Source organism: Hippocampus zosterae, chromosome 20 (assembly GCF_025434085.1).
Source record: "Hippocampus zosterae strain Florida chromosome 20, ASM2543408v3, whole genome shotgun sequence".
Lineage (NCBI taxonomy): Eukaryota > Metazoa > Chordata > Actinopteri > Syngnathiformes > Syngnathidae > Hippocampus > Hippocampus zosterae.
Genome location: NC_067470.1, coordinates 12,256,859 through 12,274,094, shown reverse-complemented (window position 1 = coordinate 12,274,094; position 17,236 = coordinate 12,256,859). Strand labels below are relative to the sequence as shown.

General features: G+C 43.2%; 2 protein-coding genes across 5 annotated transcripts in view; one reads left to right on the top strand and one right to left on the bottom strand.

Annotated features, from left to right (window-relative positions):
- The window catches only part of LOC127593079 (tissue factor-like), a 67,767-nt gene extending 60,830 nt beyond the window's left edge, over positions 1-6,937 (top strand). Inside the window, exon 6 of the mRNA XM_052054300.1 lies at positions 6,900-6,937. Within this exon, the coding sequence (XP_051910260.1) occupies positions 6,900-6,922 (23 nt within the window). The 3' untranslated portion in view covers positions 6,923-6,937. The remainder of the gene's footprint in view (positions 1-6,899) is intronic.
- The window catches only part of abcd3a (ATP-binding cassette, sub-family D (ALD), member 3a), a 43,853-nt gene extending 27,349 nt beyond the window's left edge, over positions 1-16,504 (bottom strand). For 2 of the 4 annotated variants that reach the window (XM_052054265.1, XM_052054267.1), the window contains exons 1-6: positions 16,134-16,502; positions 13,261-13,297; positions 10,835-10,933; positions 5,913-6,001; positions 2,778-2,847; positions 1,693-1,790 (exon numbers count right to left, since the gene is read on the bottom strand). In XM_052054265.1, the coding sequence (XP_051910225.1) occupies positions 1,693-1,790; positions 2,778-2,847; positions 5,913-6,001; positions 10,835-10,933; positions 13,261-13,297; positions 16,134-16,243 (503 nt within the window). In that variant the 5' untranslated portion in view covers positions 16,244-16,502. Of the gene's footprint in view, positions 1-1,692; positions 1,791-2,777; positions 2,848-5,912; positions 6,002-10,834; positions 10,934-13,260; positions 13,298-16,133 lie in introns of all 4 variants that reach the window. The other 2 variants (XM_052054268.1, XM_052054266.1) reach the window with 2 other exon arrangements.
- Between the last annotated feature and the right edge of the window lie 732 nt (positions 16,505-17,236).

Genomic DNA, 17,236 nt, shown 5'->3' with positions numbered 1-17,236 from the left:
CATTAAGATGACAAGGCGCACCTTCAATGAATGGCCTATTTTAAAACTGTTTTCAGATATAGGAGTACTGCGTCATAAGGTGCATAGAAGTGACAATACAGCTGCGGTTGTGCGATGCATCCACTAGATGGTGGTACTCTAAAGGGAATACAATACAATCCAAATACTGTTCAGCTTTCTTCCCACAGAGCCTTCACAACCTCTGCAGCTGTAACAAAGCCATTAGAACTGGTCACAAACATGGACATGAATTGTATAAATACAAATGGCATAGTAAAAAATAAAATAAAGATAAAAGATTTGAAGACAATTGATTCAACAAAAAGGCTTGCATCCACAAAGGGCTAAATATCCCCAGAAGGCTTGCTTGTCTCCTCCTTCCTTTGTTTAGTCAGTAGTTAAGTATGCTTTCAGTACTATCTTTGTTTCAATAGGGGTGTTCACACGGCAAGATTTGGTCCGGTGCTACGCCGTGGCTGCCCCAGTAGAGCGTTCACAAGTGCAAATTAGCTCCGGCGTAGCCCCGGAATACAGCTTACACTGGACCAAATTTGATCCACCTCAGGGAAGTGGTTTAAAAATTTGTTCCAAAGCAAATGCTCGTTTGCGAAGCAGCACCGATGTAAATTTGCACGTGTGAACACAACTGGGTTATATTTGTTACATTTATATTATTTCTCGGAGTTGTTTGTGTAGTTTGTTCCTTTGTTGTGTGTTCACAACCCCCCACCCCCATCTCATTTATTTTGTGATTTCCACTCTTGATTTTCTGTTTGTCGCATACGTGTTTGCTTTTCTGAGTGTCATTGAAGTAATTGTTCGTTGATTTACATTATCGGGGGCCGTCACTCTCGAGCAGAAGGCACGGAGACCGAGAAGGAGAAGGACGTGCCTGTCCAGGAGTCCCTTGAGTCGTGTATACGTTTTAAAAAGAACCAACACGACAGCTCATCTGTTTTCTGTCGTTTTGCTCCGCTGCAGAAACTGCCGTGTTAACACAAGTGGGACTGCACCAACGCGGTGCCGGTGCCGACACACTCAGCGGCTTTGTACGTGTTAAGGCTCCACACAATTTGCTGCGGTGCCAAATATATCGCAACAAAATACATCGGTACAGCGCCGGAGCAAATGTGTGCCGTGTGAACACCCCTAATATGGCTGTGCAAAGTCTGTTTGAGTGTGTGTTGGCAACTGCACATGTCAATTCGTATCGGGCTTTTAGATTACAATTAGTTCCTGCTAATAATCACCACTAGATGGAATAGGAACACTAAGAGGCCAATAACTTGATGGGGAATGTAAAGAGAGTCACAATCTCTTCATATTAGGGGCATATATTATAGAGCGCACTGTTGACTTTTGAGAAAAATTAATGCTTGAATTGAATGTGCCTTATATTTGCCGTTACTGTTAATTTATTCACAAAAATCAAAAATGACCGGATCCTTATTATTGTATGGAAATCAGCTTTATTGTATTGAATCGTGTCATTCCAAAAAAGCGATACAGCACTTTGTGCCGAACCGTTGAGCCTTTTGAATCAAGATGTATCGTGTCGGTCAAAAAGACATTTGGTTACACCCCTAATAAATATAGTTATAGGCATAAAACCGCAAAAAGAGAAGGTGATTTAAGTTTAAAGAGATGCTTATACAAAGCCTCTTTTGCTTACTGCATTTGTGTATTACTTACTGCAGGTACTGGTCATATAGGTTCTTTGTGAGCCGCTCTCGAAACCTCAGTTTCAGCTCATTCAGTCCCAATTTCAGGAAGTTATTCACCAAGGCTATCTGTAAGGCAACAGATCATATTACCCCCTCATAAAAAAAAAAACTAAAAAAACACCTTCAATCGGAGTGTAGTGTAAGGAGCAATGGAATGAGAAATATAGTCAATGAAAGTAAAGTTTTGTATTTTTACTATAAAGAAAAAAATGCAACTCACAGAAATAACTCACTGGGAACTACCTGGCTCAATTTTAAAAGAAACACAAAGCGGATAAAGAAAGTGAACACTGGTGTATTCACTTTCTTTATACAATAATAGGTTTTCAACAACATATTTCAACTCCTGTGCATCACCAGATCGTACCAATGGTGAAAAACAAAGGTTGCCACATCATGCTTTGGGTTCATTGTTGGGAGTGTGGGAGGAAAACCGAAGTACCTGGAGAAAAGCCACACAGGCACGATGAAAACATGCAAACTCCACACAGGAAGGCCGGAGCGTAGTCGAACCTTCCAACTCTGCACTGCGAAACCGACGTGCCGCCCAGCTTGACAACCCAATTTACTTCAATCCATTTTCTCCATTAAAATGATTTAAAATGCCATTTATCTATTCCGGATCTAAAACCAAACCACGAATTAAGAAACAGCACTGCATAACATAAATGCTTCACTCATTTCATAGGCAATACGTATACATACAGTATTTATAAAACGTAGTCCTCACCGAACCAGAACTTATACACAAGTATTTTATGTTTTTATTTTTCACTCGAAAATGGACAGGAGACACAACTGACACAACTTCTGACTTAAGGATACGGCTTGACTGCAACATTAATCATTTTAAACGCCTGCCATCAGGTGGCACTATTTGTAAAAAAAAAAAAAAAATCAGCAAGGATCATGTTACAAAGGAAGTATAATAGCAGGAATAGAAGAAGGTAATAGGATGGAGATGTAGTCTGTATACAGTTTGCATGCAGAAAGGGGATAAAAATAAAAACAATAAAAATACAATATAAAAATAGAAATAATACAGACACTTACAACTGGCATGAATCGGATGAAGCTGAGCAAGAAGGTCTTGAAATCTTTAGTTGAGCGGCCAATTATTGCACTGCAAAACATACACAAAGACAAACAAGTCAGAAAAAGCATGTATCAAACCGATTATTGACTTGGGTGGTGGGTGGGGTTTGCTGGTTGAATATCATCTTGGACACTAAATACAAATATGATACTCATGGCCCTTTTTGTGTGGAATTTGCATGTTCCTCAAAATCCTCAGTGGGTTTTCTCCTGGGGCTGCAAACTCTTCAACAACATTGAACAGGACATATTGTAGAAAAGCCCCAGCCTTCCTGTCTGGAGTTTGCATGTTGTCCCGTGCCTGCGTGGGTTTTCTCCAGGTATTCAGTTGAGACAAATTTGAGTGTTCAATCAGCCTGCCAGGCATGTTTTTTGAATGTGGGAGGAAACCGGAGTACCTGGAGAAAAGCCACACAGGCACGATGAAAACATGCAAACTCCACATAGGAAAGCCGGAGCCGGAATCCAACCCTGCACCTCTGCACTGTGCGGCCGATGCATTAACCATTTGACCGGATTCAATTCCAGCTCCGGCCTTCCTGTGTGGAGTTTGCATGTTCTCCCCATGCCTGCGTGGGTTTTCTCTGGGTACTCTGGTTTCCTCCCACATTTCAAAAACATGCACGGCAGGCTGATTGAAATTGTCCCTAGGTGTACCGTATTTTCACGACTAGAAGGCGCCATTAAAAGTCTAAAATTTTCTCCAAAATTGACAGGACGCCTTATAATGTGATGCGTCTTTTATATGAGCTGAGTTCCAAAATCTGGCTGAGACCCGACACGCTGTTTATATAGAGAAAAGGCAGAAGTGAGGTCGGAAAATCAGTGAAGTGCGGAGAAGAGGTCGGCCAATCAGTGAAGCGCGTCCGTGCATTTATATGCAAATTATGGAGAGAGAGAAAATGCGCACGTGAGTGACGACACGCACGCATGCGGAGAAGAGCTCGGCCAATAAGTGAAGCGCGTCCGTGCACATATATGTAAATATATGAAGAGAGGTGGACGTGAGCGAGGACAGGCACGCATGGGGTGGGTCCGGCAATGAGTGACGGGTGGGCGTTTAAGTGGACGCTAAAGGCACGCCTCTAGCAGGTACCAGCACCTGTATAAAATGTGAGTATGTGCATTATTGCAAAACAACTTCGGTTTTGGTTTCCAAGAACCCCCGAAAATGAATTCCACAAAGAGACACGCCTACGAAGCGCAATTCAAACTCCAAGCCATCGGTTATGCAATGAAACATGGGAATCGAGCAGCCGGCAGAGAATTTAATGTCAACGAATCCATGGTTCGCAAATGGAGGAAGCAGGAGAACGAGCTTCGCCAAGTCAAAAAGACGAAGCGGAGTTTCCGTGGAAATAAGGCGAGGTGGCCCGAGTTGGAAGACCAACTGGAGCGGTGGATTCTTGATCAAAGAGCAGCCGGCAGAAGCATCTCCACGGTCACTATTCGACTAAGGGCGAAAACGTTATCGTAAGAATTGAAAATTGAACATTTTCAAGGAGGTCCGTCTTGGTGCTTTCGCTTTATGAAACGGCGCCATCTATCCGTGAGAGTGAAGATGACCGTGGCTCAGCAACTTCCAGCGGACTACAAAGAAAAGCTGGCCGTTTTCCGCACCTACTGCAGTAAGAAGATTGGCGACAAACGCATCCAGCCTAACCACATTACCAACATGGACGAGGTCCCGCTGACTTTCGACAACCCGGTGATCCACACTGTGGAGAAGAAGGGGAGCAGCACGGTGGCAATACGCACAACGGGGCACGAGAAGTCAGCTTTTACTGTCGTTCTTGGTTGTCATGCCAACGGACAGAAACTGCCACCTATGGTCATTTTCAAGCGAAAGACGCTGCCGAAAGAAAAGTTTCCAGCCGGCGTCATCGTGAAAGCAAACCAAAAGGGCTGGATGGACGAGGAGAAGATGAGAGAGTGGCTAAGTGAGGTGTATGTTAAGAGACCGGATGGCTTTTTCCATGCCTCGCCGTCACTCTTGATTTGCGACTCCATGCGTGCCCATCTCACACCAGCGGTGAAAAACAAAGTCAAGCAAATGAACTCCGAGCTTGCCGTCATTCCCGGAGGCTTGACTAAAGAACTCCAACCGCTGGACATCGGCATCAACCGGGCATTCAAAGTGAAGTTGCGAGCGGCATGGGAAAAATGGATGATCGATGGCGAACACAGCTTCACGAAGAGTGGGAGGCAGCGCCGGGCTAGTTACGCCACAATCTGTGAATGGATTGTGGCTGCTTGGACGAACGCATCTGCTAGTACAGTTGTTCGAGCTTTTGGCAAAGCCGGCATCATTTCTGTGGAGCCACATGACGACGAGAGCGACTCTGACAACGAGAGGGAACCCGGCGGTTTGGATGGATTACCGATACTTGCACAATTGTTCAATTCGGACACAGAAGATGACGACTTTGATGGCTTTCTGAGTGATGATTGAGCAAAAAACGTGAGTACCTTGTAAATAAAATACACCCGAACTCAGTTCTGCTTTCGTTGCCTTTTTAAAAACGTGTTTTAGCTTCGAGCTTCAGTGTGTGCTTCAAGCTAACGTGTTAGCGAACGTGTTAAACATACGGCATGCATGCATGCTAAGCGTATGTTTTATCACTGTGAAACTGCAGCCATTAGTACAGTGCGTCCTGTGTATGTGTCAAATACAGAAATGTCACCCATTAATGAGACTGCGCCCAACCGTACGGTGCGTCGAATAGTCGTGAAAATACGGTACTTGTTGTTCGTTTTAAGTATGCCCTGCGATTGGCTGGCAACCGGTTCAGGGTGTCCCCCGCCTACTGCCCAAAGACAGCTGGGATAGGCTCCAGCACATCCTTGTGACTTTATAGCGGTTCAGAAAATGGATTGATGGACGTGATACAAACACACGATACAATCCTCCAAAAAATAGATACTTTTTATAGACACTTCATTTTCTTCCAAATGATGCGAAAGTTGGAGCTTATCCTAGCTCTCATTGGGCCATTGATGGGGCACACTCTGGACTGCTTACCAGTCAATGGCAGATATAAAGTAGTTATGATGTAAAATACAGCACCATCACAACTGTGAAAACAGCCTGACCTTTCGATCATGGTTCCATTCTGGATCATCCATACGTCACAGTAGGTCCTTGCCACCAACATCACGGCGATAAGGATCAGGTATCCAGTCTAGCAGGAAAACAGTGACGAGAGAAGAAATCTTACAGATTGTAAAACACTCTTGATGATAATGTTTTTTTTTATCATTCCGTCTTTGCTCAACGACTAAGGCCCAGTCAAAATGGCGCCAGTGACCTTGACTTTTGGAACCAACTTATCAATTTTTGAGCGATCTGTCATTTGTGTTGCAACTTCATGTTCAATGATGTATTTTACACATGTACACAAACCAGCAAATATTATGGAAATCTTTACCTTCATACAAGTCAGTAAATAGATGTGTTCGAAAATAGTTTTTGACCAATATAATAGAAGGCCTCACGATTCAAAACAAAGCGAAATGTCACTTTTTTTAACAATACAATACCATAAAAGTGACTTCAATATGATATTTGGATACAATATAAATGACTTTTCTGAGAATAAACCTATCCCCGTCAAAGGCCATGCTGAGAAAAAAAATAATCTTCTATTGGATTTAAATTTTAAAACCTCAGATTCACTGTTTCCAAGATATTGAAAAAAAAGTGACAACGAGCTTCATATTCTAGCATACAAAAAGTGCAATGCAACAAGTATTTCTCCTAAACAGAAACTTACTTTATCATCAGACAAAAAGGGTAGTTTTGTGCAATAAAACATCAACGTAAAAAAACAATGAAGGGCACACACACACACACACACACATGGCGACCTGCTGCAGTAATCGTTGTGTTGAAAGAACAACTGTGAGCAACAGTCAACGATTTTGCCAAAGGCTTACATATTTTCCTTAAAAAATAACAGCTGGTCTTCATTCATTCTTCATTCTAACCAGTTGTCAGTTCATAGACGTGACGTGCCCAGCTCGTGTGCGAACGGAAAAATATGCCTCTAATTGCATTGTTCATTCTTTGTGCATTTGCAGGGTATGTAGGAGAAAGAAGATGACAAGGTGGATCATGTAACCATGATGACCTTTGTCACTGGGAGAAAGGATCCTTTGCACCCACCAAAAGAAACTGAATATAGTCATTGATGGAACACTTGTTCCATGAAAAAGTACAATGTTAGCCATTTGAGCCAAAGATTCATTAAACAATAAAAGGGTTTATTAAGGAATTTGTTATCAACCCAAAGTGTGAAAGTTTTCAAGTCCAGGTTAAAAACTATGATTATTTTCCCATGCCTGTGATTGTGATCGAATTGTTTAAAAAAAAAAAATATTACAATTTTATTTTTTTGCATTGTATGTTCTAATAAGATATCTTTATTTCCAGACTTTGTTTTTAAATGTCTTTTATGTTGTACAGGGTACCTGTAAATATGTGATTTATTAAAAAAAGCCTCTTATTCCAAATCTATGTACCGTATTTTCACGACTATAAGGCGCCATTAAAAGTCTTAAATTTTCTCAAAAATGGACAGGACGCCTTATAATGTGGAGCGTCTTGTGTATGCACTGAGGTCCAAAACCTGACTGACAGCCGACACACTGTTTATATAGAGAAAAGGCGGAAGTGACTGCGGACAGGCATGCGGCAAAGAAGTCGCCCAATCGGTGAAGGGTGGGCGTGTATATATACATATATGGAGAGAGAGAGAGAGAGAGAGAGAGAGAGAGAGAGAGAGAGAGAGAGAGAGAGAGAGAGAGAGAGAGAGAGAGAGAGAGAGAGAGAGAGAGAGAGAGAGAGAGAGAGAAAGGCAGACGTGAGAGAGGACAGGCATGCGGGGGAGAAGTCCGCCAATGAGTGAAGGGTGGGCGTGGAAGTGGACGCTAGAGGGACGCCCCAAGCAGGTACCAACACCTGTATAGAGTGTGGCTATGAGCATTGTTGCAAAACAACTTCTGTTTTGGTTTCTAAGAACCCCCGAAAATAAATTCTTCAAAGAGACACGCCTACGAAGCTCAGTTCAAACTTCAAGCCATCGGTTATGCTTTTGGCATGCGTGCCCATCTCACAGCAGCGGTGAAAAACCAAGTCAAGCAAATGAACTCTGAGCTTGCCGTTATTCCCGGAGGCTTGACTAAAGAACTCCAACCGCTGGACATCGGCATCAACCAGGCGTTCAAAGTAAAGTTGCGACCGGGTGTTCAAAGTAAAGTTGCGAACGGCATGGGAACAATAGATGATCGATGGCAAACACAACTTTACAAAGAGTGAGAGGCAGCGCTGGGCGAGTTACGCCACAATTTGCGAATGGATTGTGGCTGCTTGGACGAACGTGTCTGCTTGCACTGTTGTTCGAGTTTTTGGCAAAGCCGGCATCATTTCTGTGGAGCCACGTGGCAATGAGAGTGACTCTGACAACGAGAGGGAATGCGGCGTTTTTGATGGATTACCGGTACTTGCACAATTGTTCAATTCTGATACAGGGGATGAGGACTTTGATGGATTTCTGGGTGATGATTGATTAAAAAACGTTAGTACATTCTACGATGTCTAAATAAACTACAACGGAACTCAGTTTTGCTTCCGTTGTCTTTTTAAAAACGTGTTTTTAGCTTGTATCTGTATGTCAAGTCAAGTCAAGTCAACAGTATTTATAGAGCACTTTCAAACAGCCATCGCTGCATACAAAGTGCTGTACATGGAGCGATTTAACATATACAATAAACAGTAAGACGAATCAGTAATAAGTAATAAGTAATAAGGCGGTAGAAAGCACCAAGCAGTAAAACCAATAGCAAATCTAAGTCATGCTGAGTCAAACGCCAAAGAATACAAGTGAGTTTTGAGGAGGGCTTTAAAGATGGGCAGCGAGGAGGCTTGCCGAATGTTCAGTGGGAGGTCATTCCAGAGAGATGGACCAGCAACAGAAAAGGCTCGATCCCCTCTGAGCCTCAGTTTAGTTCTTGGTACGTCTGGCAAAGACTGGTCCACAGACCTGAGGCGCCGGGCAGGGGTGTAGGGGCGTATGAGCTCAGAGAGGTAAGGTGGCGCGAGATTATTCAGAGATTTGAAAACAAAGAGGAGGATCTTAAAAAAAATTCTAAAATGAATGGGGAGCCAGTGAAGGGATGCCAAAGTAGGAGTTATATGCTCCCTCTTACGAGTACCAGTCAAGAGGCGAGCAGCGGCATTCTGTACCAGCTGAAGGCGCTTGATGGAGGACTGGCTGACTCCAAAGTACAGGGCGTTGCAGTAATCGAGCCGGGATGTGACAAAGGCATGAATTACTGTCTCAAAGTGTTCATGTGAGAGGAAAGGTTTTATTTTGGCCAGCTGTCTAAGGTGAAAGAAGCTGGATTTAACAACGGCACCAATTTGCCGATCGAGTTTGAAATCACTGTGCAGTTTAAGTCCCAAGTTTGAGACCGTTGATTTCAGATAAGGAGATAGGGGGCCCAAGTCTACAGGATGGAATGTACAAGGTCCACTGGGGCCAAACAATATCACCTCTGTCTTCTTTTCGTTGAACTTCAAGAAATTTTGTGCCATCCAGGTTTTGATTTCTTCCAGACAGGATAGGAGTGGCCTTAATGAGAAGGTGTCTTTCTTGCTCAGTGGGACATAGATCTGGCAGTCATCTGCATAGCAGTGGAAAGGAATACCATGTTTCTTTAAGATGGAACCCAATGGGAGCAGATACAGCGAGAACAGCAGAGGCCCCAGAATTGAGCCCTGTGGAACACCACATGACAGGGGAGCAGTGCGTGATTCAGAGCAGCCAAGGCTGACACAAAAGGTCCTGTCAGCTAGATAGGACCTAAACCAATCAAGAGCACTCCCGCCAATGCCCACCAAGTGCTGCAAACGAGTCAGCAGAATACTGTGATCCACTGTATCAAATGCTGCAGTTAAGTCCAATAAAACCAGACACACGTGGTCTCCAGAGTCATTTGCCAGGAGGATGTCACTAGAAACGCGTAACAGGGCTGACTCCGTGCTATGCATCGTCTTGAAACCTGACTGGAAGACCTCCAAGATCTTATGTTCATCCAAGAAAAGTTTCAACTGCATGTGCACCACTTTTTCCAGAATTTTGGAAATGAAAGGCAGTTTGGAAATGGGTCTGTAACTTGACAGCTCATCTGGATCAAGACCAGGTTTCTTGATCAAGGGTTGGACCACAGCATGTTTAAACTGTTGGGGAACTACACCAGAAGAAAGGCTGCTGTTGATGATATCCAAGACTGATGCACCAACACTCGGGAGAACCTCCTGAAAGAAGCGTGGGGGAAGAGAGTCGCAAGGGGAGCCAGATGGCTTCGTCTGGCGAACTACATCCTCCAAAAGCGCCAAGGACACAGTATCAAAAGAATTTAGGACAGCTGAACATGGAACATGGACAGATGGGTCAGATGCGGTATTTGGGACCGGAATCCTAGCTGTAGAGACCTTATCAATAAAGAACTGAAGGAATCTGTTGCACATCTCGGCTGAAGAATCCGAGCAAGTAGGCAGAGGGGGTTTGAGTACAGAATATCGTTTTAAATAGTGCACGAGGGTATGTCTTAGCATGCTACTGTATGCTTCAAGCTAATGTGTTTTTAGTGTGCGCCGAATGGTCGAGAAAATACGGTATGTCAGTGTTTTTTTCCCCCAAATTCAGCATTATGACACTCATAAAAAAAAAAAATCATGGCACACCACTTAGTAAAATCTTTTTTTAAAGTGGATAACCATGTTAATTATGTACCTTTGGTCATCTAGTAGAAGAGTGTTTCATTGTTTGCCTGTTACAATATGTGGTTGACCCATACACTAACAATAGTACATTTCTTGTCCAAATAATTCAAATTGGATCATTTTCTGCAGCACACCTGATAATCTCTGAAGGCACACTTATGTACCATGGCACACAGGTTGAGAATCATAGTTATAGAAAAACAAAAGCAAAATAAGAATGAATTCCTACCTCCATGCAAAAAATCTGAGGTACCATGATCCGCAATATCCGTAAAATTCGAAGAAAGAAAATTCTGTCGACTGCTGCACGGTCTTTCTTCCCATCCTTCTGTGTGAAAGACATGACAAATAAAATTGCGATTAAGAAAAATAGAATAATTTTAATTGATATGATCATCCATCCACCCATCCATCATTTTCCTCTTATCTGGGTTCAGGTCACAAAGTCAGAAGCTTAAACAGGGAAGCTGAGATTTCACTCTCCCCAGCAACTTCAGCCATCAGTTCTTAAGGAGGGATCCCAAAGCGTTTCGAGGCAAGCTAGGAAACCTACTCTCTCTAGTAGTGTGTCCTGGGTACTATGCCCAGTGAGACCTCCCAGGAACACTCCAGCAGTAGGGGTCGAGAAGGCATCCTAATTAGATTCAGCCACATCATCTGGCTCCTCTCAACGTGAAGGAGCAGCAGCTCAACTCTGAGTCCCTCCCGGGTGGCCGAGCTCTTCACCCTTCTTTTAGGGAGAGCCTGGACACCGTGCGTAGGAAACTCATTTTAGTCACTTGTGTCCGGGATCTTGTTCTATGGACATGACCATAAGTAAGGGTAGGAACATAGAGGGAGCAGTAAATCAAGAGCTGTGTGCCTTTTTCGCTCAGCTCCTTCTTCATCATGACAGAATAATGAGTCACATCACAGCAGACGGCACACTGATTCGTCTGTCGTTCTCCCACTCCATCTGCCCTGACTCGTGAACAAAACCCCAAGATAATTAGAGTCCTCCACTTGGGGCAGTATTCCATCCAAGAAGTGGAAAGGGGGAATTCCACACTTACCCGACTGAGGACCATGGCCTCAGATTTGGAGGTTGGATTTTCATCCCAAGCGCTTCACAATCGGCTGCGATCCGGTCCAGTGAGAGTTGGAGATCATGGCTTGAAGAAGCCAAGCGTACCAAATCATCTGCAAAAAGCAGAGATGCAACTCTGAAGCTTCCAAACCTTCAGAGTTTGCTGCTTCACGCCTCGGCTATGGCAAGAAATTCTGTCCATAAAAATTATGAACAAAACAAATGACAAAGAGCAAGGAGTGTAGAGTCCAACCCTCAGAGGAAATAAATCTGATTTACTGCTGGCAATGCAATCCAAACAGGGACTGGACTGACTTAATCAGTTACGTCGCACAGCCGAAGCATACTCAAGAGAATGTCCTGAGGGACACAGATGAATATGTTCACCTAGTCCACTAAACACATGTCGACTGGTTGATTGAGCTTTCATGCACTATCGAGGACCCTGCGGAGGGTGTAGACCTGGTTCACTACTCCACAGCCGGGACGAAAACCACATGGCTCCTCCAGATTCTGATATTCAACCAATGGACTCCTCTCTCCCACCCCTGAACAGACCTTACCAGGGAAGCTGAGGAGTGTGACTGCGCTATAAATGGAACACACCCTGCAGGTCCCTAAAAAGGGAGACCACCAACCTGGTCTGCCAATACAGAGGTACTGTCCCTGATGGCCATGCGATGTTGTAGAGGCGTGTCAACCAGTGCAGCCCCACAACATCCAGAGCCTTTTGGAACTCCGGGCGGTTCTCATCCACCCAAGAGTCTTTGCCACCGAAGAGCTCTTTATCCACCTTGGTGATTTCAAACACAGAGATAGGAGAGCCCACCTCAAAATCTCCAGGCTGGGGCTCCTCAATGGAAGGAGTACTATATCAGTGGAGTTTAAAAGGTCTTCGTAGTATTCTCACCACTGACTCATAATGTCCCGAATCGAGGTTAGCAGCACCCCATTCACTGTTCGACCCTTCTCACTGTTGGCAATGCTATAGATGAGTGTCCAACTCTTCTCGAGAGGACTGGTACCAGAGTCCAAGCTTTTGGTGGAGGTGAGCCTGATTATATCTAGTCGGAAAAAAAATCTCTGACATGCAGCCCAGCTCGTGCTCTTTTGCTGCCAGAGGTGATGTTACACATCCCTAGAGCCAGTTTCTGTCGCCGGGAATTGGACCGCCAAAATCCCTGCCTTTTGTCGCTGTCCAGCTCACAGAGCACTCGATCCATTGGCCTCTCCCATTGGTGGTGAACCCATGGGAAGAAGGAATCACGTTGCCTTTTCGGGCTGTGCCAGCAAGAAATCGCCAGCGAGCCCCACCTCCAGGCCCGGCTCCAGAAGGAGGCCACGGTGAGCCGAATCAGGGCACCGGAAAACATGTTCCAATGTTATTACTCATTATAAGGGGTCTGTGAGCCATGCTTTGTCCGGTCCCTCATTTAGAACTTATTTGCCATGGGTGACTCTAAGCAGAGGCATAAAATCCCAGACAGTTTAACTCGTAGGATTATTGGGGACACGTAAACCCCTCCACAGTGAGGTCATGGCTCACAGAGGTATGATATTATTATAATATTTGAAGAAAATCCACTTACATCCAAGCTCAGCACCAAATCTGATCCTTGTTTTGGACTGCAAGAAAAGAACAAAATTAAGTTGAACAGGCTATATTTTCTATATCTTCCTTTTACAAGTAGAGGTTAACATCCCTTTGTGAGAGCTGTCATTTATTAAAAAGACTACATATCGTAACTATGCATTGTCATTCTTTTTTTTTTTTTTTAACATAAAACATATAAAGGGCGGCCCGGTAGCCCAGCGGATAGCACGTCGGCTTCATAGTGCAGAGGCACCGGGTTCGATTCCAGCTCCGGCCTCCCTGTGTGGAGTTTGCATGTTCTCCCTGGGCCTGCGTGGGTTTTCTCCGGGTGCTCCGGTTTCCTCCCACATTCCAAAAAACATGCCTGGCAGTCTGAATGAACACTCTAAATCAGTGGTCCTCAACTAGAAATGCTGTCGGTCCACTTTTTTTTTTTTAATAAGACCAAGGTCCGGTCCCATGCACAGCGGTCATGGGGAGCAGGGCAATATGCCCATTTAGTATGGTCAAGCTAAGCTTATACAAATCAACACTTCTCACAACCAACCAATAATGGGGTGCATGAAAATAACAATTATTCACTTTGCCAGTACACAGCAAATAATGAGGGGTATTGTGTTGAGGCACACGAACTCTTTTATTTTGTTACGTTGTGCTTGCTTAATAATAGAAATAGCCCTTTTAGGGAAATAAGACATTTTTATTTTAACTTTGTTAAACAGTAGTTGTAATGTTCCCATTAATTTAACAAAAACAAAACAAAATACTAATTTTACCAAAATAAATACTAAACATAAAAACAAAAATATCCTTTTCATTTGTACAATTCCCCTTTTCACATCCCTTCTGAAATCACTTAAATATATCAGAAGAGGAGTTAAGAACCATTTTAAATACTGACACAAGGGAGCACAGGAATGTGCAGTGCTTTTCTTCCACTATAGGTGAATGCAATGTCTGAGGGATGCAAATATTATTTGAGGACGCCATTGGGATGTTCATTTACCATGTTGCGGTGTTCTGCTATTAAACAGCTGCAAAGTAGACGGCAGCAGAACTGCACACAATCGAAACCTCCCGCGATTCGTTTTGTCTAATTGTCTGTGTGCGGCTCTCCTGGGCAGAAGCTGTGAGCACACTTTGGCGTCGCGCATGCGTCTGTTTCCTGACACAATCATCCATTTTGAATGCGTGCTGACGCTGTTGTATGGACACACCTTAAGTTCAGAGGAGCCAATCAGCGCATCGTATATGCTTACGCTTATGTATGGACACACCTTAAGTTCAGAGGAGCCAATCAGCGCATCGTTATCGCCGACATGCCCTGCTCAGGCAGGGCCTCGAGTGAGTCAAACATTATACACACAAAGTCGCGCTGCCGCGGGTCCTCTGCATTACATCTGTTAGTGCACGCAAATAATACAACAGATAATTTTAACAAGCGATCGCGGTAATGTGCAGATTATAGTCCACAAATATAAAATGTATAACGTAAAAATTAATTTATAAATTATTTTATACAATTTGCTGAGGGTCCGGACAGAGGAGGTCGGCGGTCCGGACATAGGAGCTCGGCGGTCCGGTCGTGGATCGCGGTCCGCCAGTTGAGGAAGAGGGCTCTAAATTGTCCCTAGGTGTGAGTGTGAGTGCGAATGGTTGTTCATTTCTGTGTGCCCTGCGATTGGCTGGCAACCAATTCAGGGTGTCCCCCGCCTACTGCCCAAAGACAGCTGGGATAGGCTTCAGCACCCCCCGCGACCCTAATGAGGATCAAGCGGCTCGGAAGATGAATGAATGAATGAATGAATGAATAAAACATATACAGTAATAATTTGACAGAAATAAGGTAGATAAAATAGTAAAAAGAAATAAATCAGTCTTCATTCAACACAGTTATTATGTTCAAGGGAGTAGGAAGTCAGCAATATCATTGCTGTGACTAAAAAAATAAAAACATTTTAAACAATTTTACATTGATTTACATAACATTACAATACACCTGTCCTCAAACAGCAATAACTTGAAGTAATATTTGTGCACTGTACCGGAGCCACAAAAAGTGAAGTTAACGGCATCGCATTATAGTCTGTAAGAATTATAGTATTTCATAAACGCAAACACAGTAAGCTGAGAAGTGAAGCTGAAAACACTTCGCTGACAGCACTACATATAATACACCTATAACATGGGAAAATGGGGGAACAAATTAGTGCAAGTGATTTTTTTTCCATTTTAACAAAACATTTTATAGCGTTTGCTCAATACTCAAATACTGTTGATGTACCTTTTGTTTTTAATACAAAATACGGTTAATTACCAATTAATAAAATTTTCGAAGCAAAATTAATCTGATTTTGAGAAACTGATAACACACTGTGTAACTAGACTTTGCCAACATGACATGCAAATATTAACCAACCGTGATTTGATAATGCACAATGACCTTTGGCATATTTTAAACAGATATAACTTGAGAATGCTTGACATTTGCATCGAAATTAAGATAATAGGTATTCATCACGACGTGTTTGAGGTGATTTGTTGAATTAAATTACACTTTTCAGTGGCATGACAATACATGCACGAGCAAACTGAATGCATTTTAGCGTTGACCAGTATCAATATCAATTTGGCACAGCATTCGATAGAATATAGTGAAAAGTAAAATGTTAGACTATTTGGATGGATGGATGGATATTTGAGCTGACGACAAGTTTCGCTAGGTACATATAAAACTCTGTTCCGTTCTGCAATTTGACGTTTAGCACACTTAGATGGTCACCTCTCAAAGTCACCAACCACCAACTATCGAAGAACGCGCTTCAGGTTTTCGTAAAGTATTTTCGTGTTACACCATGACCCACTTACCCGTGCTGCTTTGGCTTTTGTCTTCTGTTTTTCACCACATATAACACCAGCAAAATGGCACCTGCTATTGAGGAATTCTTGGCTGTGACATATTTACTAAAAGCCGCCATTGTTTCAACACAAGGGTTGATCTAAAGTCGAATGGTCTGTATTGTGCTTCAGAGACGCTGCGTCGAAAAAGAAGATTCGATGAAAACTACCTTACGCCTCAAAGTCTGGTATTATGCTACTTAGACTTTGTATCTCAAAAACTGTTGTTCGTATTTCCTTAATAGCTAAAAATACGACCATGTCAAGTCTGCTTTAGTAAGAGCCAGATTCAGGACTGCTAAACGTTTTAGGGAACCGATGGTCACGTGGTAATTTTTACACTTCCTCCCACATTTCGTTAAAATCTCTGCCCTTATAAGATCTTTGTCTGGCTAAAACAGGATGCGTGTGGTTTCTCTTTTTTCCTGGTTGCAATATCGCCGTCTGTCGGTCATATTACGGAAGTAATATTTTTTCTGGTTTTGAACGTAACTGTAAAACTCAATGGAAGGGGGTGGGGGGAATTGACTCTTTTCAGAGGGAAAATAAAACTGAACAAACAAAGTTGTGTGGTTGCACGAGTGGGCATACCCTCTCAAAACAAATTAGCCCGCAATTTAAATCATGCGTCTTTTTCTGGCAGAATATTATAAGTTATATCTAGTTCACCTCCATCTCGGCCACTATGGTGAAAAAATGTCATTTGAACGGGTAACTTAAATGTAATGCTGTTTGAGTGATGTCTTCCTGTTTGCAAGATGGATTCCATCTTTTGCAATCCTGCCCCGTAAACAGCATTTATATTGTTGTTGAAACACTTTCCATGGGTTAAATCTGACAATTATCTGAATAGACACATTTTTCATTTTTTATTTATTTATTTTTCACGACACTTACACCAGCAATACTCAGCATTTGTTTTCTGTTTCTACAGCAGTGGTGGCCAACCCGCGGCTCGCGAACCGCATGCGGCTCTTTGGCTGGTTCAATGCGGCTTTCACACGACAAGCGTTGAAAACGACTCAGCAGCGGCGATGCCATTCAAACAAGGCGCCAAATTCACAGAACGTACT